This window comes from Scardinius erythrophthalmus (assembly GCF_964197995.2).
Source record: "Scardinius erythrophthalmus genome assembly, chromosome: 3".
Lineage (NCBI taxonomy): Eukaryota > Metazoa > Chordata > Actinopteri > Cypriniformes > Leuciscidae > Scardinius > Scardinius erythrophthalmus.
Genome location: NC_138223.1, coordinates 35,652,483 through 35,680,274, shown reverse-complemented (window position 1 = coordinate 35,680,274; position 27,792 = coordinate 35,652,483). Strand labels below are relative to the sequence as shown.

At 36.9% G+C, this 27,792-nt stretch overlaps 1 protein-coding gene across 1 annotated transcript in view; it reads left to right on the top strand.

The window, feature by feature from the left end:
* Window positions 1-27,792, top strand: part of ctnna2 (catenin (cadherin-associated protein), alpha 2) — a 508,039-nt gene that overhangs the window by 385,242 nt on the left and 95,005 nt on the right. The window contains exon 8 of the mRNA XM_081360997.1: window positions 19,528-19,608. Coding sequence (XP_081217123.1) covers window positions 19,528-19,608 — 81 coding nt within the window. The remainder of the gene's footprint in view (window positions 1-19,527; window positions 19,609-27,792) is intronic.

Here is a 27,792-nt window from a genome sequence, read left to right as displayed (position 1 = left end):
CTGTTCATTAAATAATGAATTATGTGTGCTAAAAATACAACTTTGTCATCACAGGAATACATTTCATTTTAAAATGAAATGTATTAGAAATCAGTTATTTTAAATTGTAATCATACTTTTTTTTTTTTTGTTCAAATAAATCCAGACATTCAAAATGTGTGTGTTCAGTTTTTCCACCACAATGTCATTTTCATCATGTCTAGTATTTTATATTTTATTTGATAATATGATGTGGTGGAAATAAAATTGTCTTTAACCTTTTTGGATTAACTTTTGTTCATTGGATTTTGTCATCCACACTGGAAAAGATTGGGTTGATCGATAGACTACAGTGCAATTTCACTGTATTTTCAAGGTTTCTTTTTACTTTTTTTTTTTTTTTTTTTTTTTTTTTTCTCCAGTGAATCAGAGTTCAGTGTTTTATTTTTGTTCTTGTTTTGTGTGCAGTGCTGATTCTGCTACAGAGTGTTTGCTGTTTACATATGTGACCCTGGACCATTTTTGTGTATTTGTATCTTATGTGTATTTTTTTTTTTTTTTAATTGAGATGTATACATCACCTGAAAGCTGAATACATAATCTTTCCATTGATGTATGGTTTGGTAGGATAGGACAATATTTGGCCGAGATACAACTATTTGAAAATCTGGAATCTGAGGGTACAGAAAAATCTAAACATTGAGAAAATCGCCTTTAAAATTGTCCATTTCTATTGGCGATAGTGCTACATCCATTCACAAAAATAAATGTTTTATATATTTAAGGTGGGAAATTTACCAAATATCTTCATGGAACATGATCTTTACTTAATATCCTAATGATTTTGGCATAAAAGAAAAATCTATAATTTTATCCCTACAGTGTTTTGTTGGCTATTGCCACAAATGTACCCGTGCGACATAAGACTGGTTTTGTGATCCAGGGTCACATATGTAGTGTAACGTGTTAGTATAGATGCTTAAATGCCACAAATGCATGATGCCATCCAGCCTCTCAATGGTTCTAATGACCATTAGCATTATATGTTGCCTCTGATGTTGTGGGCAAGAAACTGTTAATTGGACAATAATTAATTATTTAATAATCATTTATTTAGTTGTCTGTTTCCAGACATCATTAAAAAGAAAATAGCCAAAAATCTTGAATCTACAAAAAACTTTTGAACAATCTTTCCATGTCTTCTTGAATAAAAGTCTCCTCAGAATGGCGAGTGCACGTCCTTTTGAGCGTAATGAATGGAATGTGCTTGTAATGTCTAATTCCCATTTTCAGAGTCTCCCGGGACAACTCGACTGTAATATTCAGCTCTTCAGAAACTTTCACCCCCATATAGATGAAAAATGAAAGGCTCATATATGAATTTATGTTTTGTTAGTCTGCACAACTTTTTTGAGGTACAAGGACTAGTGTTCATTCAGAGATGTCTAAAGAAAAAGAATGGTCATTTTCAAGGTTTTGTACAGAACAAAACAGAACCATGTTGCCTCTGCATTACAACAAGGATGTACAGTGTCAAAAGTCTCAGCTGTGTGTGAGTGTTTTCAGAAGCAGACAATTCATGACTCTTTGTTTGCTTAAGTGATTATTTGCTTTTCTTCCCCTTCTTTCTTTCCATATGTCTCTGTTATCCCTGCTTTTGAACATCTAAGGTCTAAAGGCCCGTTCACACCAAGGACGATAACTATAAAGATAACGATAAAGATATAATTCTAAAAATCGTTCTCCATATTAAAGAATAACAGAGTTCACACCACAACTATAACGATAAAGATATGAGGAACGATATCGTTGGGATCACTTTCAGAACGATTTTTTTTCAGCTGTCAAACGATAAAACACTGACAGCCAATCAGAATCCATTCTAATTTAAAGGTCTCGCGCATTTAAAATGGATCTGGATCATCCGGGAGCGTGCATGCTTAGAATAAAAAGACCGTTATCGTTCGTTGGTGTGGACGCATATATAGTTATCTTTGTCGTTATCTTTATAGTTATTGTGCTTAGTGTGAACGGGCGTTTAGTGTTTGAATCTTTCTTGCAAATAATTGTGTTTTCAGTCAAACCAACGTTTTGGAAAGCATGTGTGAAAAAATTGTCTGTGAAAATGAAACTTCTGTGTTCTGTAAAATATTTGTCGGCTGATCTTTAATGTTAGTAAGGCTTAATGTTCCATATTCATCCAAAGATGTTTCACCACTAGAGTTGAATCAAGACCAGAGACTCAGAACAAAACCTGTTGTCCAAGAAACAGACTTAACCCTAAGAACCCTAAGAAAGAAGATTCTGTTGAAGGCTAGCATTCAGGGGTAGCATTGTTCATTGAGTTTTTGGAAATCAGAATAATGTTCTGTTTACGCAGCAATCCTCTTTCAACCTCCCTCTTTTCTGTAGTTTGAGTTTGAGCTGAGTGTTGTGCTCCATTACAGACTGCAAGCCGGTCCTGTCTGGCGACTTAGTGGGTGTCATCTATCACTAAAGCAAGTGTGATTTACACCGTTGTGCTGACACAGGTTCATGAGACACGAGCATGAACTTACCACAGCTGCAGTGTAATGGCGCTCTCACCTTCGCTTGCCAGCGAGAGACACTAGTAAAATAACAGTAAATACATTGTTTGTTTTGTGTACCTCTGTGTGTAAGCATTTTTTTATTGAATGCCATTACAATTACAGGGCCAATACGATGCCAGTGCAATCTCTTATCCTGGTCAGTCTCAAAATGGGGGTGAAAAATAAACAAACAACATTTTGTTGTTTATTAACTGCTGCACATTAATTAGCAGAAAGCACTGTGTTTTTATGGCGGGATAATTGACGAATTTAAATCTAATGTTATACCTGCAAATGAAACTGGCATTTCACCAATGCAGTGCAATAAATGTAAGAACATTGCATTTACCATAGCTGCGTGTACAGTTTTGGATTATTAAAGTAATATGATGATGCTAATAAATTTAATTATAATAATTATTACTTATAATTGATGAAATGAGTACATAGTGGGAAATCATAATAAACAAGATTTGTGTGTAATTATATGCAATATGTCATTTTTACACACACTATATAAACTACCTTCCAAAATTTAGCTGGGGTCGGTAATATTTTACATATTTTTCAAGGTTTTTTAATGAATAGATGTTTCAGAAGTACTGAATTTTTGTAAAATAGAATTCTTTTGTAACATTTTAAATGTCTTTACTGTCACTTTTGATCAAGTTAATGCATCATTGCTGAATACAAGTATTGATTTAAACAAAACAAAGTCTTACTGACCCAAAACATTGAAAAATGTTATTACTTTGGTTGCACATTATTTTACTGTAAGTCTACTTACCGCATTCTTACCTAAGAAAGTACTGAAGAAAGTACTGAACAATACAAGGTAACTACATGGGGTTAAGGTTAGTTGTAAGTGTAGGTTCAGGGTTAGTACCCAGTTATTACAGTTATTGTACTTTTTTATGTTTTTTTTTTTTTTAGAACAGTATTTATGTGTGATCTTAAGTAGGGTTGAAGAACTACAGTAAAGCTGCTGACTAATGCAGTTAAGTTAGTAGCTCACTACTATTAGTCAGTTACCCCTCCAAACACTGTGAAGTAGTGCAGTCTGTATGCAATGTGCATTCCCTACAGTTGTTTGTGGAAGAGAAGAAAAAGAAGGAGAGGATAAATGAAGTTAGTGAGAGGAGAAAAAAGGTGAGCCGCAAGCTGTAAACTAATAGAAGGAGCCTGTCTGATTTGTCTGATGCGGTGGTGGGAATTGATATTTCCTGCAAGCCTCAGGGGCTCGAGTGGAAATTCCTCCTCTGAGCCGCATCGTTCCCACTCCATCACCCTGATCCATAACTCAGAAGAAAAAATGAAATGAGAGAGGAAGCGTCAGGGGAGAATGAACTGATGAAATGGGATTATGTCCGTGTATTAAGAGCAGTTCCTTAAAGGGATGCAGCGGCTCCCCTTGAGTCCTGGCGTCGGAGTCGGGCCGAATTTGTGTGCGTTTAAATGCAAGGCTGCGTACGGTATCGGAGTGTTGGATCCGCCAGACATTAGAGACATGCAAATGTGAGGGTAGTGGAGCCAGAGGAGTTATGAGTGTTGTATGGGCATAAGAATATTTGTAAGACAGAAAGAGCAGTGGACAGATAGAGATGAAAGCTAAGTGTTCAGTTCACTTACTTAATAATATTAGGGTAAATAAGCTTAATGCTTAATTGAAAAAAAATAAGTTATGTGAACTTCACAATTCCACAGCCCTTTTTTAATTATGCATGATGTTTATTTACTTAATAGTTTTAAGGTAACAGGCTTTCCCAATTTTTTTTTTTTTAAGTTAAGTCAACTTATATTTGTACTTGCACTTTTTACAGTGCAAGTACATACAGTAAAAGTAGTATTCAGTGTCACATGATCCTTCAGAAATCATTCTAATATGCTGATTTCTTATTATCATCAATGTTGAAAACGATTTTGCGGCTTTTATTAAAAAAGAAAAACATGATACATGATAATTTTTTTCTAGGATTCTGTGATGAATTGAAAGTTCAAAAGAACTGCATTTGTTTGAAATCTAAATATTTTATAACATTATAAACGTCTTCCACTTATGCTCAATTTAATGTTTAATTTTTGTTTGTAATATTCATTTATTGAAAAAAAAAATATATATATATATACATGTACAAACCTATCAGAAAATCATTGCAAACCAAATCTCTTGAATATCATCAGACATTGTAAGGATATAATCCAATAAAATATCACAAATTGCATGCTTTGAAAATACACTGGAAAAGAGGGTAATCCAGCCATCTTTGACACACTGTTCAACATATGATGTGGGACTCACTAATCCTAATCCCGCACAGAAGGACAGATAATATGGGAATTGTGTTTCCACTGAGTGTGTTAAAGACAGAGAGAAAATTGTTGCCTTGTTTTCTCAATGTGTTGCTCGTGTCACTGACCTGGTTCACCAAGCCCTGTGTGCCAAAAATAGTCTCCCGTTTTTTTTCTGACAAATAGTTCTTTTCGGGCCTTCCACCACAATCTCCAAACACAGCAGCATTCGCAGACTACTTATTTCTCATCCCTCTTAACCTTTCTCATTCATTAGTGTAGGTCTTTGTTTCCCCGTACACTCATTCTCATTGACCTCCCTCCCTTTCTCTCTCTCTCTCTCTCTCTCTCTCTCCCTCTCTCGCTTTCCTAAATACCCACTTGCCATTCAGTTCATGCTTCCTCAGACTGCATGGCTGCTATGTGCTCCGCTCAGCAGCAGGAATAGACAATCAGTTTTGTGTTGGCCTAATAACTCTTCCTTCTCCTCCTCCTTTTCTCCGGCCTCAGATTTCGTAGCGCAGCCCCTCCCCGCCACCATGCATCAAGCCATGTCTATTTTTAAACGTCTGCATTACACCACATTATGATCCCCGGTAAGTGTCCTGTCTTTTCAGGGGGCCATCAAAAATGAACACATCCATCAACCAGTCACATTTAATTTGTTTTGCAAACTCCTCGATGCTCAGGAGACTTTAGCTCAAAAGGACAGTTGTAAATGTATTTTCCAGGTACGCTGTCCTCTTGTATTTTTTGTTCAGTCAAAGCAGATTGAAGCTGTTGTTGATTTGATGCATTACGAAAGCGGAAATCTATTTTGTAGCTTAGCTAGCCTGGATGCCAGCCGAACTTAGCCCCGCCCACAACATTTGAGGTCGGGAAGTTCGGTCTGGACTTGATCTGTTTTGGAGCAACTATGCTCGAACCAGAGCTGTTCGGACCAATCAAATTGTCAGGGCGGGCTTTATACAATGATGGACAGATGATCAACAGTAACGTAATCATCCACGTCACCAAAGAGCGCTTCGATTGAATTCGTTTACAACAAAGACTGCTGCCGCTGGAGAATTGAGATGTGTAGATTCCGCCTTCGCGTCTGTTATAGAAGATATCGACAGCGCATTAATTTTAAAAGAGGAACAGAGAACCGCGATCAAGGCATTTGTTGATCGGAAAGATGAATGAAGAACATACGTCACTTACTCCGTTGCTGTGATTGGTTGTAGGTCTATCTAATTGAGTGCAGCGGCATTTTCTTTCCTGGTTCAGTTGAAACACGCCCCTTAATCACAGCCCAATGGAGCAGTATCAGACTCACATTCAGGCTAGAATCTGAGTATGACGACGTCAGGCTATAGCTTAGTGCTAGTCTAGTAAACATTATTTGCTGGACAGATGCTGAATCGACTGCATTTCTTTGCAGTATAAAATACAAACTTTATTTGATTTTTGTTTAGTCATTTTTTATATGCAATCGCAAGCCAAACATGCCAAGATTTACTTTATTTTTTACTTTATATACAAAGAACTACATACTGTAATTAGTTTGCAAATATTTGCAAGTTACTATTCTATAAAAATCTCAGTAATGCAATAATAACTGTCCCCCTTTCTTCCGTGTTAGTTTATTTTTTTGTCCCATCTGCATTACACACTACCATTCAAAAGTCTGCTCACTATAGCTGCATTTATTTGATCAAAAATACAGTAAAAGTAAACATACAATACAATTTTATTTCTGCAGTCTTCAGTGTATGATCCTCAGTGACAGTTGTGCTTTTTGATTTTTATTTCATTATACTTCTTTTTAGGATTATAATATAAAATTCAAAAGAACAGCATTTATTTATAAATATATATATATATATATATATATATATATATATATATATATATATATATATATATATATATTCCAATTCTAAATATATTTACTGTCACTTATGATTAATTCAATGCATCCTTGTGAAAAAAATTAAACAAAAAATCCACCCCAAACTTTTGTTGTGTTCAACCAGTCAAGGAAAATAGAAAAATCCTAAAAATAAAAAATAAAATCTAATCAACTTTTGCATCATCTACAAGATTTAAACTCACTTTACAAAGATTTTCCGAAAGTCAGTTATGTCTAAATCATCATATGTAGCTATTGACATTTGCCCATCATGTAGTGATTACAGATGTAGCCGATGATGGGAAGTATTCATTGTGCGATCCGTCTTACAAACCCACACACACTCTGCACAGTTGTCCCTTACCCACTCACACTCATCAAGTCAGAGCTGGGGTATAATTACACCTAAATACCCTTATTAAAATCATCTTTTCATCGCAGGACTTCAACTCATGCATTGGAAGTCTCTCTCTTATGAAATCAGTGATTACGTCTGATAAAACACACAAGACAATGAAGGTGGTGTTGTGCTTTGCCTCCTCAAACAGCTGCTCTGTGACAGTTATGCTTTAAGCAGAAGGGTGAAACTATCGTCACCTCCATCAATTTTGCTCTCAATGTTGAAATCACAATATTCTCACTATTCTGCACCTCACGGCAATGCTTTACACAGCCCTATGAATTACAGCTCTGCAGCTGAATGGATCTTAATTATGATCTGACTTCCCATTATGTAGAGTAAACTTAGCATCTCTCTCTCTCTCTCTCTCTCTCTCTCTCTCTCTCTCTCTCTCTCTCTCTCTCTCTCTCTCTCTCTCTCTCTCTCTCTCTCTCTCTCTCTCTCTCTCTCTCTCTCTCTCTCTCTCTCTCTCTCTCTCTCTCTCTGGTGTTTGAGTGGATGTTAACACGTCATGCTAACACAGAGCTAGCCGGCGATTGCGTCTCACATTTAACAAGGGGCTAGTTGTATTTCAACTCATTCATCTGACAGTAAGATGATGAAGAAGAAAAAAACCTGCTGTATCACAAATCTTTGTAATCTTTCTACATGTCAACTAACTCACATTAGAGTATTAGTAGACTGTTAGGTTAGGTGTTAGTTAGGTTTTTTGGTAGTAGAATCATAGAATAGTCATTAGAATATATGTTGGGGGGGGGGGGGGTTGCACACAAAAAGTATTATTGTCGCTTCATAACATTAAGTTTTAACCACTGTAGTCACATTGACTATTTTAACAATGTCTTTACTACCTTTCTGGGCCTTGAAAGTTGCAATTACGTTGCTGTCTTTTGAGGAATCAGAAAGCTCGCGTATTTCATCAAAAAAAAAAAAAAAAATTGTGTTCCAAAGATGAACAAAGATCATCCAGGTTTGGAACGACATGAGGGTAAGTAATTAATGACAGCATTTCTATTTTTGGGTGAACTAACACTCTAACGAGAGTTAGTTGACATGTAGTTGCAAAGTTACTTCGTAAAATGGCTAAAGTGGGCCATCAAAATAAAGTGTTACCCTCATTGAACTACATATCATTAAATCAGATTTGTCATAAATCAGGGGTGCGTTCTCCGAAACTACCTTAACGCTACGTCGTTCTTAAGTTGTACCTTAAGAAGTACCTTATCGTTAATACGTGGTTTCCGAAACCTTCTTAGTTAAGTATACCTTCTGTAAGTCATACGTTCGTAAGGTTGGTCTGGAGCACTCTTAGCTATACCTTATCGCTGCTGACGGTTCATACCGCTAGTGGCCACCACTACGCAAAAAGCTTTTTTACATCGCAGTTTAATTACACATAGAAAAATTTATATGAACATTTAATATAAAATCTGATTTAGTATTAAAATTACATTTTTACTTTACTTTAAAATTTAACACATCAAATACTTAAGTTGTTATAGCCTACACCCAGTGTATGGAAGTGTTTTCATTAATAAAGTTTCCATCCACTAATGGTTGTTAGCTTTTTTAATTACTATCCTAAGGCACATCAGCTGGCGAACCATTTGACAGGAAAGGCTTAGGAGTCTATATAAAGAAAGATGAGTTTACACAAACTTTATAGCTATGGCTTTTTCTTGTTATGAATTGTATCCTATTTTCCGTTATTGCCGTTAACTACGCGAAGTGATATGGAACTGTAATGCGGTCAAGACCTGCCTGGAACTACTTTAGCTGTGCGTTTCCCTGAAAATAATGCACACCTTAGAACGTTCGTCAACCAATCAGATTCAAGTATTCAACTGCCCTGTAGTATAAATATATATATATATATATATTAGGGGTGGGGGAAAAATCCATTCTTAGATGCATCGCGATGCTGCGGCCGTGGACGATTCTGCATCGATTCACAAATGTCAAAAATTGATTTTCTAAAAATAAAAAATAAAATAAAATAATTATATTAACGCAATATTAACGGAATGCAAAAGGCGGAACTCTAAAGCGGACTTGCAGTGCGCTGACAGTCTGTGGCGTGCACATAACAGACGCATGATGGTTGAGCGCCAAATTCAAACGGCACAAATTCAAATCAATCACTTTTTTTGTATAAGCTGTTTTTGATTGTGGTATACAGCAAACATTTCAAGTTATAACTCTATATTATTTAGTTGTGTATAAAAGCGACTTTGTATGTTACTAATTATTCAGAATATGCGTAAGTCCACAAGCATTATGTTTGTATGAGAGCTGACGGTACATCATTCTATAGGCTACTGTATGTTTGAACGAAAACACATATACAACTGCTACAGCAAAATGTTTTTTTTTTTTTTTTTTTTTTTTTGTCTGAAGGATTATATTGCTCATTGGAAATAACAGGAGGATGTTGGTTAGAAGTCTATTATTAAATGCTAGAGATTCAGAATATGCTGAAGTTTGTAATAATTTACTACAAGTATGCTGCTAGTACAGGCACACATTTATTTTCCTGTTAGTTCTTTGCAATGTACGGACATATGCTGGCAAATGTAACCTTACAGTTGACTTGCCAAATTACTTCCATTTGTTTTTTTAATAAATATAATATAGGAAGTATTGGAAGTAAATTCATTATGGGTCATCATAAATACTTTGCTTGAAAAGTAACAAGTAGTCACAAACCAGAAAAAAAAAAAGATGCATCGATAATCGTTGCCCTCTGAATCGTAATCGAATCGAATTGTGAGGTGCCTAGAGATTCCCACACCTAATATATATATATATATATATATATATATATATATATATATATATATATATATATATATATATATATATATATACACACATTTACACATATTACAGTTTAATTACACTTGCATATACAAGGCTTTAAAGCTGCTAGACATGGACTGAAAGCTAAACTTTGATTTGATTCCATGAGTTAAGGTTCAGATGTCAGCTGCAGAGCTCATTCTTGGCCACCAGCAGCCAAGAGAGTGTGATTGAACTGGTCTCTGTAAGAAGATACCATACTAGTAGAATGCTACAGGCTTGCGTGTCAGTGTGCTCATGAGCATTTGCTTTCCATCGGGTGCACACTGCTCCTGTCTAATTAACATTTGGCCCAAGGGCTATGTGTTTGTTGATCTTAACATGTAGCTGCATTTTCAAGTTAAAAGTATGCAAAGATGATATGGTAGCTTATAAAAGCTAAAAATATATATGGTTTTAACAGTTGAATTAACAGTTGAATTAATACTACACTGCAGGCGCGCAGATGGCACTAGGGACGGGGGGGACATGACCCCCCCAGATTCATAGTGACTCGATCCGTCCCCCGCCCTCACTATCCTAAACGCGACAAAAATCGGTAAAACAGGGGATTAATCAGTGTTTTCGCTATACATTATGTGTAGGCTATACACTATACATAAACGTGTTTTAGCAAAACGGATTTAAAACCGATCTTCAATTCCCGCGCTTGGCGCGCTATAGGCCTATGCATATTTAATGGAGTGCACGTCACCGAACGTAACCAATATGAGCTGCATTTTATTGATCATCAGCTAAAATTTCTAAATTAAAGACCGCAATAAGAGAGAGCAGTAACAGCCCTGATAAGATCATTTCGTTTCTTTACTTATAATGATGATGATTGTGTGTTAAGCATCTGTGACTTACTTTCACTTTGATTTGCGATAGTTTGCACGTTTGCTTGAGTTCAGCTTCTCGTCTGCGGCGATGCTGTTCCAGTAGCAGCATCGCCATATTTGGCTATAACATTACATATAGCCTATAACACGCTCTCACACGTTAATTTTTTAGCATTTTTGGGAGGAGTAAATTTTACATAGGCCTATATGGTTTCAACAACCAGATGCATTTACACTTGTCCAGTTTCGTCTGGAACGCGTCTCAGACCTCCTCCTGAAGTGGTTTGAGCGCTCGGATTCAAATCCGTCTCGAATGCGTTTCGGAGGGCATTTACACCTGGTCTCTTCACGATCGGATAGCTATCCGATCACAGAAAACGCATGAAGTGGCCAAGTGTAAACAGCCCCTATTTCTAAACTGAGCCGGTGATTTTCTGAACTGAAAAAAATTGACTGTATAAATGCCACATAAAGGCGATGAAGAGACAAAAAACAATCACCTCTTTTTCCAAAAACCAAACAATTAATATTATTATTATTATTTGCACATATGTTCTTTGCTTTTTTGTTCATAATGATAGACTTTGTATGCTGAGATAAGCAAATGTTTAACAAAACATACTTTGCTGAAGACATGAAGTTTTGGTGGGTGATTGGCATACTAGTCAAATAACAGTCTGATCATGCATTGCTAGTGGTGATCAGGTAGGCTTTTGTTTACCTTTGTTCATTGTTGTTTATCCATGATTTCAAATAACAATCCCCCAATGGCTTTTTAATGCAAATCATTAGCCCAAATTATGGAAAGTTACTACTTGAGCACTAGTTAAAGCCCAAATTACGCAAATAACGAATTGAGTTTAAATCATTTGCTGACAGCTTGGTCCCCCCCAGTTAAAAAATCCTATCTGCGCCCCTGCTACACTGTGAGTAGCATTGAGTAGTTATGCCTCCACTTCACGAATTTTAAAGAAACGGATGGCTTTACATGGGGCCCAGATAAACCTTTCCTCCTAGTGATAGGTAAATGACACATTAGCATTTGGCTCTGAAAGCAATAGGGGGTTGAGTAACGATGCTGCAGCATCTTGGGCTGGGCTCTGCAGACGTAAGCAGCCTCCATCTAACACTCTCTTTTGGCACCAGATCAAAGTGAACAGAAATTTGAATCTGAAATTCAATCTTCAAATGTAAGTTTAAACAAATCTAATAAAAGAGATGGTTCAGCCAGAAATTAAAATCATGTCATCATGTACTCACCCTGGTGTTGTTCCTACACTTTATGACTACTGCAGACTAAAAAAAAGGACATATTTTGAAGAATGTTTCAACTGTGTTTGTCCAGACTCTGTAAGTCAGTGGGATCCAAAACAACATTGGACTGCTTTGACTTCATTGTGTGTACAAAATTGATCAATCAATCAATCAATCAATCAATCCACCCATCCATCCATACATCAATCAATCAATCAATCAATCAATCAATCAATCAATCAATCAGTCAGTCAAGTATGGAATACATACGTTTATTTTTTGGCTGAATTTAATTTCAAATTTCGAATTTAGCTTTGGCAGAAGTTTGATGCTGTCGTGTGAGAACAAGCAACAGCCGTCATTTTTCATCCTCCCGAGTGCCTCATCTTCTTAATCTCCTCACGTAAATGATTCGATTTCGATGTCTTATGTTTCTTCCCCACCGCAGAAACCACCACGGGTTCATCAATGCCGTCAAAATTCAAATTTTTTGTTTGTTTGTTTGTTTGTTGATCACAAAGTATACAGTAGATAAGGAAAACTAGGATGCCGGGTGTATTCAAAGCGCCACCGTTACTGTTTACAATGCGTGGGATGGTGCGCTGTGATTGGTTGAGCGGATGTAACGCATTCTGCAGAGAAGGGAGACTGGCATTTGTCGCAGTTTGGAAAGAAAGGGAGAAAACATGACAGAATAACACAGTGGATATCACATTTTACGTAAAATTAACATTTATTTTTCAATACCGACCAGATACACCTGATAAAGTCACACGGTTGAGTAGCTGATCAGTAGTAATTTATTTAATAAATGCAACTGATGTTGGCATGAGAACTAAAAAAATAAGTTGAAAGAGGTCCAGTTGGCTGTTCCTCTGCTATGCTTATATCAGCCGTCTTTCCAAGCTATCATGTATTTCACAGGAGTCTAACTGTAATTTGTGTACCTGAAAGGTGTGTGAAATGCACTTCTCTATGGGATACCTTGGGAAGGTGAGAGTTAGATTGGATCCAAGCTTGTTTGCTCTTTCCTTTAAATTTTGAAAAGGACAATCGATGAGACATTGAGAACTTATTTAAATTCATCTGACTGGATTCAATATGAAAATCTGTATATGCTTATCTTTTCCATTTCTGAATACAAGCTACCATATTTTTCAACTATTAGAAATTTATAAAACTGAATAATTTAGATATATATTTTTGGAGTTGCTGGCGTACACTAAGAATTCAATATATTAAAATATCAAAGATTCAGAGTGAAAATATTCAGTAATATGAAATTGCATTTTATTTCAAGCATCATGCCTTTGATGGCTTTTGAAAGGCAGTTTCTGTTGATCTGATGCTGTAGCCTCAATTTCCTCCCAATCTCATTCTCCAAAGTAAATACAGTGTACGATGAGTGAATGCCTGCACACAAACCAATGCCAAATATACTGTATGTGTAGTGGCGTCCAAAAGTCTGAGACCACAAGTGAAAAAGTATTTGAGACAGGCCAATTACATCTTCATTCTTTCTGCCTGTCTTTCATCTAGTAAAATGTTTGAGAGTGACGTGAAAAGCAAATGTATATGTTCACGGTGAGTCTTCTGTGAGTCTACATGCTCATTAAGTTTGACTTTGACTCTATGCATCTCCTGCAGTGTTGCAAGATGTCGATTACTCGTTCAAGGCCATGATGTGTTTCAGTGTATAAGGTGTGTATATATCTGGTTTGCTGTGAATAAATGGTTGCTTGAGCTTTGATATCTGTCCATTGTTCCTCAGTGTTCTTAGTTTCCCAGAAGACCATTGTAATATGGTGTGTAATACTATTTAAATTGGCATTTAAGTGGTGTGGGTTTGATAGCTGCATTCAGTGTGGAAAATGGTCTTTAAAGCATTCTTCTGGGGCATGCTTGTCTCCTACTCTTGATCGAAGCAATTTCTCCCCTTAATATGAAATAATGCTGTTTATAACTTGACTGACAAACACATAAGGAGTGGCAAAACGTGTTACCTCTAATGTCCAAACAGGGAGCAAGAAGGCAACAACAAATCAACACTTCTGTGTTGAGGTGAAATGCATTTGTATCCATTAAATTATGCATTTCATGCTTTAAATTATTAATTAAATGGTTAAAAAAAGCAAAATACAAGCATTTCAGTGGTATCAAATGTCCAGATCCCATATATTGTGCTAGATTATGTTTATCCAGCAAATTTTAATTCAAAGAAAAAAAGAAAAATGTGATAAAATTCTAATTATTTTTGTTGTTAAACCATTGCACGCATAAACACTTTGTTAACTCTGTCCCTGCCATTGACGGAATTTCCTGTCATTTCTGAGACAACGTTTCCCCGCCATTGACACCATTGACCATCACCATTGACGCAATTGGTTGGGGGTGCTATTACTTATTTTCTGAATGAGTAAAGAATCTCCGGATCAAAACAACGCTTTAAAAATGCTGGCGGGAAAAGAGTTAATAAGCTCTTCTTTGCAGCTATAACAATCTGTTTTGGAGCAGTTTTGTCTGTCATTATCTGTGTTAACCAATAAGTAACAATAACATTGACGTTTGTAACCTTCAGACATGTCTTATCTAATAGTAATACAGCTAAATTAAAGCCAATGTTTGTATTGCTTTCTGATACCATGATATATATATATATTATCAGATGCTGGTGCAATATATTTACCCTCACAGCTGCAAATGTATCGAAGTGGGGTTGAAAACTTTATTTGGAGTTGTGTACTGTACATCTCAAACTCTGGAAAGAAGCAGAGGAGTGCGAATTATAGTTTGGTGAAAAGTCTGAAACAATTCTGAAACATGTGTTTTTTTCCTTTTTACCTGTCCATGTCATCATTTCCATGAGAATCATACAGAGACTTCAAAGAGGGGAAATCCGTTGAGTTGCCTCTGGGTACTTCTGTTTCCTTCTGATTTCAGCTGAAAGACGCAAATTCAATGGTATTATGTAACAATTTAGTTGTGGCCTTACCATGGTTGGTTAAGAATTGGCTCCCTTTCAATTCAGACGTTATAATTTGAAGTGAACCGTCCACAACCTACACAATATTTAATTGAAATTTGAATTAGACTTACTGAATTAGAATTACACTTATAATTAGAAATTAAACAATACATTTTGTTATATTATTTCTATTTATTCCCTCATATTTAATATACATTTTTGAAAACACTTTATTTTAAGGTGACGTAGTTACACGTCACTACATGTACTTACTATAGTAGTAACAGTCAGTTATGCATAATTACAATTAACCCTAAACCAAACCCTAACTCTATAGTAAGTACATGTAGGTAATATTACTCAGTACTCAGTACAATGTAACTACGTCACCTTAAAATGAAGTGTATCCAGTGAAGTGTATTTTTTTCTGTTCTTTTTTTGGTAACACTTTATTTCAAAAGTCCACTTTAGACATTCTACTAACTATAAGTAACTTTGCAACTACATGTCAACTACCAGTCATTTAGAGTATTAGTAGACTGTCTTCTTAATATTTGCTAACACTATTGTGATAGCCTCGCAACAGACATTCTATTAACTATAAGTAACTTTGAAACTACGTCAACTTATTCTCCTAACCCTAACCCTAACCTAACAGTGAGTCTACTAATACTCTAATGAGAATTAGTTGACATGTAGTTGCAGAGTTGCTTATAGTTAGTATAATGTCTAAAGTATACTTTAGAAATAAAGTGTAACCCCTTTTTCTTCATTCTTTTTTTTTTTTTTACATTATACGTATGTATTTTAGTTTTCAGGCTTTTTTGCTACTGAATTCATGCTTTAGAATAACTTTCTCTTGTTATTACACAACACCTGCCATTTTCTTGACTATGAATTGTGCACCATCTGTTGCAAAGCCAGTAAACTTTATTTCTTCTAACAATCCTGAAGGCCGTCTTTGTGAGACACCCTTGTGTTAGAGTCACATACAGATGATTGCCTTGTCATTGTGCACTAGTAGAACAAAGGGAAATGTCTTTAGATAGTGTCTTGTTCTGTTAGGTTTGCTGATTCTGAATTCCGTGGAGATTTTCTTGCCTCTTCATCCATTTTAAGAATATTGATTGAACTAGCCAATCTAACGTGAGCCAGCTTGCACTGCCTGTGTATTAATAACATCTAGGCGGAACTGGAGGACGGTTGCTTGGCAACGTGGTCATTAATTTTGAGCAATCTCATAACACTCAGGCTGAATACAACTGTTTCTGCTGTTTCAACTGTTGCCTCTGATTTGCAATTCTCTGGTCAGATGCCTCGCCTTTAGTCAGCATTGATGAAAGAATCCATTTCAGTATACAATAATGGAACAGGTAATAAGTTAATTAATATATCCCCATTTTTGAATCAGATATCCATTTAGAATCTTTTGTTGAATAATCTCTCTTTCAAACTCACTCTCTTTCTTCCAATTTCAATTTCAAATCAATTTATTGGCATGATTGTTTCACATTCAGTATTCTCACACAAGGAAAATAAAAATAATTAAGGAGGAAAATTAAATAAACAGGAAATAAAAAAGTATATTATCACCCAAGTATATTCTCACCTAATTTGGCTCAAAGCAATGGTACAGGTATCCACTTCTTTCTTTTTTTTTCTCTTCAATAGATGAATGAGTGCCCTGGTTTGGAACTGATGTTTGTTGGATGTTTGTGAACTGATTTAGGGCTCTTCCCTTGAGTTTTAAGAGCTTTACGCTGTAATGTGGTAGAACTGCTTGATTTCAGATTTGTGCAGAGCTGTCTTACTCTCTCTCTCTTTGCTAAAAGGTAGAGTAGGGTTAGTGCTTGGCCCCCTAATTGCGCTCCATGGTGCCAAAAGAATAAAAAATGCTGCTTTTAAAGATACCATTTGAAATGGCAGCACCGGTAAAGGTTATGATGGCTTCAGTATTCAGTATTCATTCTGTGGGTCATCTCCCAAATGAAAGCGGATAGCCTAATTAACAGTCTGCTTTGAATATCAATTCATGCCAGGCAAAAAAAAAAAAAAAAAAAAATCTTAGCACATGGATCATTATGTATCTAAAATAATGTCCATTCAGACTGATTCTGACCTTTAACCATTGTAAATATACATTTTTATCTCACATTCTGCTTGCTTAATCTAAGTTGTCTGGGTTTGGGGTTTTCTATGTGATGGTTAATTTCACTGTTGATGAAAACATAATTTAAGTTACACATAAGTTGAATTTTATGTATTAGCTTTAGGCTAATTATTATTTTATTTTATTTTTCATCCATCCTGCATTTAAAAAAAAAAAAAAAAAAAAAAAAGCACCACCACGGAAAAGAGAGATTCCGATTGATTATTTTCATTATTTTGGGCCACTGTTCTTAATAAAGCACTTTAAATAGATCCCAAATGGCATCTTAAATGCCCCTGCACTGCACCATCATCTTGTACTCTCATACAATTTTGTACACCATTGTATCATTTTCTAGTAAATTCTTGCAGGCATTTAGCTGTTTCAGTCCTGCTGTCCATATTTAATGGGATACTGTTTGTGTTTGTACGGAGCCACAGCCTGCAGTCTTGCTGCTGAGAGGAAGAGAGAGAGAGAGAGAGAGAGGGAGAGAGGGAGAGACATGGGACGTGTGTTGTCATCTACGGTGAGAGTTTCCTCTGACACTGACATACAGGAGCCAGCTGTGAGCTGTCTGGCAGATCGGACCTAGGGGAGACGGCCGCCACCGCTGCAAAATCTTTAATTACTCACTAACAAGAGGAACCGTCCTCGTTTCAACCTGAGCACATTTCACCCGCTCACTCTTGACAGGGGATACTGAATCCTTTTTTTAGGACAACAGACACTGGAACAATCAGACAGGAAACAAACAGGGGCATTCAGATTATATGGTGCATGACACTCCTAAACTAGTCAGCCGTAGCCAGACTTTTCCCTCACGGCATCAAGTCTAGTCCACATCACAGCTTATTCTGGCTAATAACTGCCTATTTAGTCAGAATGAGATAGTCTGACCAACATATAAAGTGACCTTTTGTGTGGCCACTGGGGGCGGGGTTAATCTAAAAATGGATTATAGCACAACAGTTTTATATAAAACAATGAAAAATGTCTCTAGACCTTGTGATTATTGTCCACCCAAACAAAGTTGTATGGTTTATTTCCCAGACCTTACTCAAAAACAAAGTGAAAATATGCAGTTCTGCTTGTTTACTTGCTACTAAGTTCCTCAAATATATATATACATATATTTTTCAACAATTTGATGCCAACTTTGGCAAATTCACTTATTTACCCTTTCTCTGATGTGCTTTTTGAATCAACATGGCACCTTCTAAAGTTTCATGCAGATTGATAAAGGATTGATAGAGAGATTTTTGTGCCTTTATTTCAGGAAGTTGCATAAAGTCAGATTAGTCAGTGAATGTAGTTTCTATTGGAACTGTCTTTTTTTTTCTTGGCTCCCTCTCTAAATCAAAGCTTAACTGCATGTCATAAGCATATTGTACCACACATCGAGTGTGTCATCTGGGGAGTTTAGTATTGTTAAGCACCTGTGATTTAGAAGGCATGACTCTGGTCAGATTTGTTAATTTCCCCTCTGCAGTTATACTGTCAAAAGATTGAATGAGAGGGTTTGAGAGACAAAAATGCTATTGATTCATAACAGAGAATTGTAGACACTCAACTCTGTAAACCTCCGAACTGGAGTTAGTTTTATGTTAAGATTCAACATGCTAGTTGTGCAGCATTCAGAGTTGGTTGCAATTTTCAAATGGCTCCAGGCTATGGTGTCCTCTCGGCTTCATCAGATGGAGTTCTCTGCACCCCACAATGTGTCTTTTATATGGCTATAAAGGTTTAATCCCTGTCGTTTTAGGACTTGCCTGTGGCCAGCCATTTTTGTCGAGGAGAAATATAGCACAGAGGATTCTTTCATGTCAGTCTGTCTGCAAAATCTGCTACTGTGCTCAGTCTTTTTTATCGTTGGTCGTGTCCACTCTCTATTGTTACTTTATGAGGCACTTGCTTTATTCCATCCCTGCTGTGTCTACATTTAGAGGCACTTACAGGCAAAGCTGGATTAGTACCCTCAGGGGCCCCTGGGCACTGAAGCTCATGGGCCCCCCTTCCCTACCTGACAACCACACCCTCCAAAGGAGGCACCAGAATTTCAGTGGTGTTTTCGCAGAGATTTTAGCCGAAAACCACCGGGCACGTGCCCAGATTGCCCGTATGGTAGATCCAGGCCGGCTTACAGGGCTCAAGTTTCAAGGGGTTTCTAAAAACCTTCTCCAAAACCCTACTTAAGGCCGACAACACTATTTTTAACTTAACACTTACAATCTCTCTTGATTTGTTTGGTACTCTTTCATGTTCTTCTGGTGTGAGCTAGTTGGATATGAAAAGGCAATATTACACAAGTAACACTATGTTTCTTAACCTTTCTCCCCTTTTATTGCAGACTGGAAGAAAAGAAAAAGGAGACCCGCTGAATTCAGCTATTGACAAGATGACCAAGAAGACCCGTGATCTTCGCAGACAGGTTAGTCAGTCTGCTCTCTTTCTAGAAATAGGAACATAAAAGACTATTACCATTTCACTGAAAGGAAGAGACTCATTAATCTATCTATCTATCTATCTATCTATCTATCTATCTATCTATCTATCTATCTATCTGTAACTTCATGCTATTTCTTTTTCACAGATTTTTTTTTTTTTTTTTTTTTTTTTTTTTTAACGATACATTGTGTTTTGTGGAACACAAAATTAGATAAATAAGGGATGGTAGAATGGTGGTTGCAACTGTCAAGCTCCAAAAATCACATAAAGGTGTCATAAATGTTGTATATGACTTGTGCACTTTATTGTAAGTCTGCTGAGGCCATATGATAATTCTGGGTGAGGAACAGAATGGCATTTAAAGCCATTTTTCACTGAAGATCTTCCACTTTGCTGTCCCTTTACAATAGCCAAACTTTGAGAACCGCTGGTTTACTCAATCGTGTTTCATAAAGGTTAATGCATCAGCTATTAATACTTGTGTAAGGAAACATAAATGTTTCATTTGAGCCCGCAGATTGCTTTAAACCATTAAATACAAACAGAAATTCTAAAAAAAAAAAAAAACTATATTGTAATGCACAGCACTAGCTATGTGTTCGAGGGCACTTTTTTTCAAGTATTTTGAGAACGGTTTAGACTTAAATAACACTTCCTCATGTTTCTGAACATCTGACTGTCATGCATAAGTGCATCAAACAGCAGTATGTCTCTATCTCAAGAAGCTGAGGTCCACGCTCTTGACTTGGCTTAAAAGCTCTTTTGATGCATTTTCTTTCTATCACCATGACAATGGAAGAAAGTGTTGAATCGGTCAGCACTGGTCTAAACCAAAATAGACCAGTCTAAACACAGTCTAGAAATACCCCCCCCCCCCACACACACACACACACACACAAATCATCTTTTGTGTTCTACTGAAGAAGAAAAGTCACATTCTATGTTTGGAATGGCATGAAGTGTAAATGGTGACAGAATTTTTATTTTGGGTGAACTATTCATTTCATAAACTCACCAAATAACACATTCCGGTAAGGAAAAATTGGCCCAACACTTTAAACATCAATATGTCAGCTGTCAGAGAGCATACAATCACCATAGTCACCCTCTCATTTGTGAGACTTCACCACATTCTCTACGAGATTGTATTTTTTATTTTATTTTTTTCAGTTTTCTGAGATTGTTGTGTTTGAACTTTCCAAACTTGTTTTGTATTCTAAGAAAATAACATTGTTGCACAAATTTATTATAGTAGATGTTTTACCACTGCCTGTATTTTTTTATAGGGCTCTTACAAACTTTGAATCGACTTCAATTTTTCTCTGTCTGCTGTCTTTGAGACATTGTGTGGTTCTATTGGCCAATCATTTACCTGGCATGTTTTTTGTCCCCCTACACGCTTTCTCCCTGGTGCATTTTCTATGATTTGTTTATGCATATTTTAACATGGTAATCGTGTTCGGATCCACACCAAAACAACTGGACCAAGGTTGTCTGAAAGAGGTGTCTTGGCCAATTGAAAATGCACTCTGAAGCCGTTTGGTTGTGGTGAAAAAGATATCTGACCCAATGAACCAATCTATACCATAATTCATAATGGGTCATGTGCTGCGTAAAAAGCAGCAGTGTCTGAATCTATTGGTGAGCACATTGGGTTACCCAGTTGAAAGCCAAAGAACGCCTCTTCATCTTAAACTGTTGCCTTGTGAAAGAAAATGCAACATAGTAACAATTTAACCCCCTGTTTCGGAACAAAACATACAATCTACAGGTTTGAAAATGCCCTTAGTCAGAAGACATTCTCAATTGATTGGCTCTGTGGGGCAGATTTCAAATCTCACACTTCCGGTTGGTCCAGGATGAATGTTAATGCTTACAGATAGCTTTCTCCAGGTATTATAGACCTCATTGGCCTGCTCCCTCTGAGAGAAGACCCTCTTCACCCCACATCACAGTAAATCCACAGAGAGAGCAACTACCATGGAATGGATGTTCGTTTTGAGCGGCCTGCTTTAATTACACACTTGGAGTTCAGGAGTGTGTTAGTGGGTGTATAAATCAACTGGCGCAGAGGTTAAAAAACAGTGCACACGCACACACACAGCTGGAGTTAGCTCATGAACGTTTGCCGTTTACCCTCCACACGATTTGTACGATCTTTTATAATTGGAAAACATCTTTAAAATCTTCCCCCTCCCTCCCCTTCACCATGACTGTAAATTTGAGGGTCGTTTTTTCAGACTCAGCAGTCGTACATCACCTTCCTCATTTCTACTCCTCTACGCTCCTTCCCCCTCGCTGAACCAGGCAGCCGCCTTGTTCCCGCATCTTCTGTCACCCGCTTCGCTGGACCAATATTTAGAAAGCTGTAAACTTTCCCTGACACATGTATTGTAGTTATGTGTTGGTTGAGGGAGCTGGCTGTTTACATATTTCCCAGGCCAAGCATTTTTAATCCTCTTAAGACATTTATTTCATTATCTATCATGGTCTGAGGTGGGGCAAGATGTTTCCCTTATGGATACATGCAGGTTTTATGGTACAGTAAAGTGGTTTAAAGGAAATGGAAAGTGTTTGATAGCCCTGATTTAGCCCGGCTCACTCATCTCTGGGTAATTCAGACCGATCACTTCCTGTTTCCACTGCTGGTGGGCTCCATATGCTCTTGCATCTGATAAACCACCTCTCACCTTAGCAACATGTCACTAGAATCTCATCGCGAAACAAATTACATTTTAATCACTTTAATGGGGTTTGAGATCCTGAAAAAACTTGCCGAAGGATCAAGGATGATTCTAAGGGAATTGCAGACCAATCTGTTGATGTATCAGATGTGAAATCCATGCACATATGTTGGATGTTCTCATTCCGTATTTTAATTTCAGGCAGTGATCAACGGGCAGCAGTCGCCTGCTGTGTTTTTGCTGTTGTTTACCAACCCTGCAGTACAACAGCCATGGGCTTTATAACAGAAAAAAAACTAATGATGCAATCAAAATGACTTATTAGGGTTGTATTAGTTGATTGCGGGAAGATGATGCATTGAGGGGTTGAGGCTAACCAATGCACAACTCACCATGCAAAACACAAAACAACCCGATATTTGCGTACATTTGCATGTGTGGATCTGGGTAGATATATGTGCTGATTTTGGCATGGTTTGTGTGTCTGTGTGTACGTGAGTAAATGCATTTCTTTCTCATGGCACAGCCACATAAGATATGAGATGCGAACCTCTGTGATCCGCTCAGGGCTTTTCAGGCCCCTCAGTCAAATGAATGGAGGCATCGCCATCTCATCAAATCAGTCTCAGCGGGGAAACATCCGAGTGTCTGTGGCAGCAGGCTTTGAGTTATTACTGTCTACCTGGCAAGAGGATATACCACCCCGACCAGTGCAAATCCTGTTCACGATCGCAAACATTGCAGAGGACCCTGGTTGATTTTCGTATTCATATTCCCTGTGTTGTATTACATTTGCACTGTGTAGATTCAGCATGTATTTACAAATTGCTTTTTGATTAGATAGACAGACATTATATATGGATGGATGGATGGATGGATGGATGGAGAGATAGATAGATAGATAGATAGATAGATAGATAGATAGATAGATAGATAGATAGATAGATAGATAGATAGATAGATAGATAGATAGATAGATAGATAGATAGATAGATAGATAGATAGATAGATAGATAGATAGATAGATGATAGATCATCTCATTTTAGACAAATCGAATCCAAGAGAAAGACAGTAATGCCCATTCTGCTTTGCATAAATGCATAAGCAGGTATTTATGCAATACAGGCATGCATATAATAACCATGCAACTTCAGCCCTGCAGTGAGCGCTCTGACTAATGCATTAGCAACGCTATCAGATCCATCAATAGTGCCTCAGAACAGATTAGACTAGTTCATATATACAGTTGAGATTAACCTCAAAAGTGTCTTCCATTCCCTTTAGCCTGAGCACTTATATTTCCTTCCACATTGTGCAGAGGTCAACTGGTCATTCCCACTCTATCTTTTTCATTAATTTATTTTCTTTTTATTAATGGAATGATGTAGTGGTTCTGGGCTGGTAACCAAAAAGTTACTAGTTGGAACTCTGCAACAGGCGATCCTTGAACTATCACCATTCCACCCTTGAGCAAGACACTTAGGTTGCTCCAAGGGGACTGTCTCTGTAATGAGTGTACTTTAAGCACTTTGGATAAAAGCATCTGTTTCCTGACAGAAAAGTACTATAGTTCAACTATGGTGCTGTGATGGTCCCATTTATCAGACACTTTTATCCAAAGTGACTTAGAGAAAACTTATTACAGGGACAGTCTCCCTGGAGCAACCTAGTGTCAGGAGCCTTGCTCAAGTGTACAATGATGACAACTTATGGCTCAGTTCCTGAGGAGTTTGAACCACCAAACTTGCACTTTCTGCAGGGGGATGAGATTTAGAGTGGGTAGGGGAGACAAAAATGGACATTGTGATGTCAGTCTTCAAAAATGTTCCAGACACATTATCTAATTAAGCTGATGGATGGATGGATGGATGGATGGATGGATGGATGGATGGATGGATGGATGGATGGATGGATGGATGGATGGATGGATGGATGGATGGATGGATGGATGGATGGACGGACGGATGGACGGATGGACGGATGGATGGATGGATGGACGGATGGATGGATGGACGGATGGGAAGGTGGAAAAGGTTTTTCTCTGACTATACAATAGTGAGAGACTGCTGCTCTGGGAATTTAGGTGGATAATATTTGTTTCAGACATATGTCTTAAGCAAAAATAAGCACACATACATATACCTGTTTGAAATGATCATACTGAAACTATTGCAAATTATAGCCTATATGAGAATCTTTTATTGGGAGTCAACAGAGTTTGGATTTATATTTAATATCAGCCAATGGAAATGAGTTGTGGGGGTTCTGGCAGGGTAAAGATCATATACCAGTACTAGAGGTAAAGTAAAAAAAAAAGACATGTACTTTTTTTGCTATTTAGTAGTTTTTAGTATTAGGTCCTTATAGTTTTTTAAAGACTTGTTTATGCATTTGGATGAACACATATTAGTGCTTCAAATATGATAAATGTTTTAATCTGGATATTTTATATTATTTTAATTTACGATTTGTAGACATTTTCTCTTAATCTGCTTCAAGATACATAGAAAATAGAACAAAAACCTATAACTACACATACTAAGTGCTATATGACTACTTTATATTTTCTTTGCCTTCATTGTACATGACGAGAAAGAAGAAAAGAAAGAAATCGTGTCACGTCAGAGGGTGTTTCTTTAAGCTAGTGGACCTCCTACCAGAGTAATTCTGCAGTCATGGGGCCAGTCCTGGAACTAAACCCAGCATTTGTCAGACCTCTCCCCCAGAGGCGCACATCTCAGATGTTGCCGAGTGCTCGAGCTCCCATAATGCTCTGCCACCGTGAAATACTGAAAGAGAGAAAAATACAGAATAAAAAAATAAAACAAGAGTAACAGCACATAAAAAAACGTCTTCCGGCTGTTTAGAAACTGCATGAATAATACTTGAGGTGTGAGAACGTACCGTGCTGAACTTATACTCTTAATTATCTGTTTTTATGCAATTATCAGTCTCCACACACATCCCTTTACACCACTTTGAGGTATGTGTCATCTGTCATCACAGTCCTAATAAATGTGTCTGTCAAGTCCTCCCTCCCAGCTCTCTGTTGACGGATAGCTTACTCCAGGATGCTCCTCTAGTGCACAACACTTCTCTGAACATATGCTTAAGCAAGCTCTCCCTCTCTCTTTCAGTTTCTCTAAGTGGGGATCCATTTTGCTAATAGAAACAATTGTGCTCCTGCAATATACAGTGTATGCTTAAAAAAAATAAAAATGACATCGTTTTCCTGTAGATGCACAAATCTTTCAGATTTTTCTATTATTTACTCCGTTTGAATGAGTGTAATTATTGCTATTGGCACATGGCTTGTTTTTGTGACCTTGTGAGAGTGTTGGCACTGACTGCTATTCTGACTGTGTCTTGTTTCTGCAGCCGCTTTGACTTCTTTGGAACTGTTTAGCTGACAGCTACTCTTAATCTACATCTAAGAAATTCTCCCAGAGACAGACACACAGACAGAAGCTCATAAATCTTGCCTGTTCTCAAGCTAAAACCGATTTTCAAAGTGGAGCTCAGTTTTATCGCTTCCAAATCAGCTTTACATTTCCCACATTTATGAAATTCTTGAGCAGAAATAGTTTGAACTTTAAACAATCACTCTGAGTGATGTCTGCAGTCTGGAGAGTTTGGGTTCACTCAGCGCTCTGAACTGTCAGGCTACTACGGTACAATATGGCAGTCATTTCTTGAAATATAAAGGGGATTGCTTATGCACAACATGTACTGTTGTATGCATGCTTTGAGATTTTATGTGTCATCCTATGCAATTCCCAGGCATTCACAGAAGCAACTTAACACTGACATATGCATGCAGTAAGCTCAGTTTTGGGTACTTTATATTTATATATTTATTCTGTGCTGTATTTAGTTTGAGCATAACATGACATTAAAAAAAAAAAAAAAACTTTGGACTGAGCCTGTTACAAATCTGGCATTGAAAATTTGTATTGTACTCAGAAGCCGTTCTGCTGAAATGTTTTAAACAGCTATTTCAGAATCCCACATTAGATATACTACCATTCAAAATTGGCATTGGGAAGATGTTTTATTGTTTTTAAAAGAGGTATCATATGCTCACCAAGGCTTTTAAAAAATGAAATATAAATAAAAAATAAAAATGAAAAAAACGGTAATATTGTGAAAAATGATTGCAATATAAAATAATTGTTTTATATTTAAAAATTTTATGTTTTTTGTGTGTGTGTGTGTGTGTGTGTGTGTGTGTGTGTGTGTGTGTGTGTGTGTGTGTGTGTGTGTGTGTGTGTGTGTGTGTGTGTGTGTGTGTGTGTGTGTGTGTGTGTGTGTGTGTGTGTGTTGGCAAAGCTAAATTTCAGTGTCACATGATCCTTCATAAGTCATTATAATATGCTGATGTGGTGCCCAAGAAACATTTCTTATTATTATCAATGTTGAAAACCATTATTAACATTATAAAAGTCTTTACTATCAGCTTTGATCAATTTAATACATCATTGCTAAATAAAATAATTAATTTACATGTATGAATTTGGCTAAAATCTTATCCAAAGCAATTTACATTGCATTTTCTGTTTATCAGTTAATGTATTCCCTGGGAATTAAACCCATGACATTGGCATCATTCTCTATTCTCCTTGAGATACAGGAATGCTTTTGAATTTCTTACTCAAAACTGTAATGTGTGTTTACATGGACCATACTAATATGTGAATAATCAGACTGACAGCTGATCAGAATGTTAAATGAAGTTATGTCGTAAATAAATGTAAATGAACTGAATAATCAAATCCAATAATTTAACTTTTGAATTAGACTGTTTTTACAATTACAATCATAAATAGTACATTGTATAGCAATTATTTTTATCAGGCCTTGGTGATAGAGAATGCATCGCTTGTTTCATAATCTGTAAAATTTAGTGTTGCATTTTAAGCATGGTCTATTATAATATGCACATAATACCATGTCGATCTATTTACAAACTCTTTTATGAAGCATAGATTGCAAATCCATTAAAATAAAATAATTAATGTGCAGAGTCATATACTTGCACATTACATTTTAATGTGGAAAGGACAATGAATTTAGCCAAATATTCGCTTTAGTTGAAGGTTTATTTGAAGTTTAGGTTAAGGCAATGTTTTTTCTCACAATAATTGTCAGACCCCTGCAGTACCACCCTGTTGAAGACCCCTGGGCTTAAAATGAAAATAATTATATTTTCTTAGCATTCCATCTGCAGTTGGATTGAATTGATTCATACTGACACAAATCTGTGCATGTAGTGAATGTCACACAGACAGACACAGAAAGCAAGAGCCCCAGAGAGACGCCACTCCCAGTTTTTGCTTATAAAAAAAGCCCTGCATTGCAGCGCAGTCAAGGCTGAAGTCAGTGGGCAATACATTAATGCAGGCAGTGGGACTCAAACTGAAAGTACGGCACTCTTACTTGCCGATAAAGTCCTCAGTGGTCCCTCACCGATCAGGGTACATTG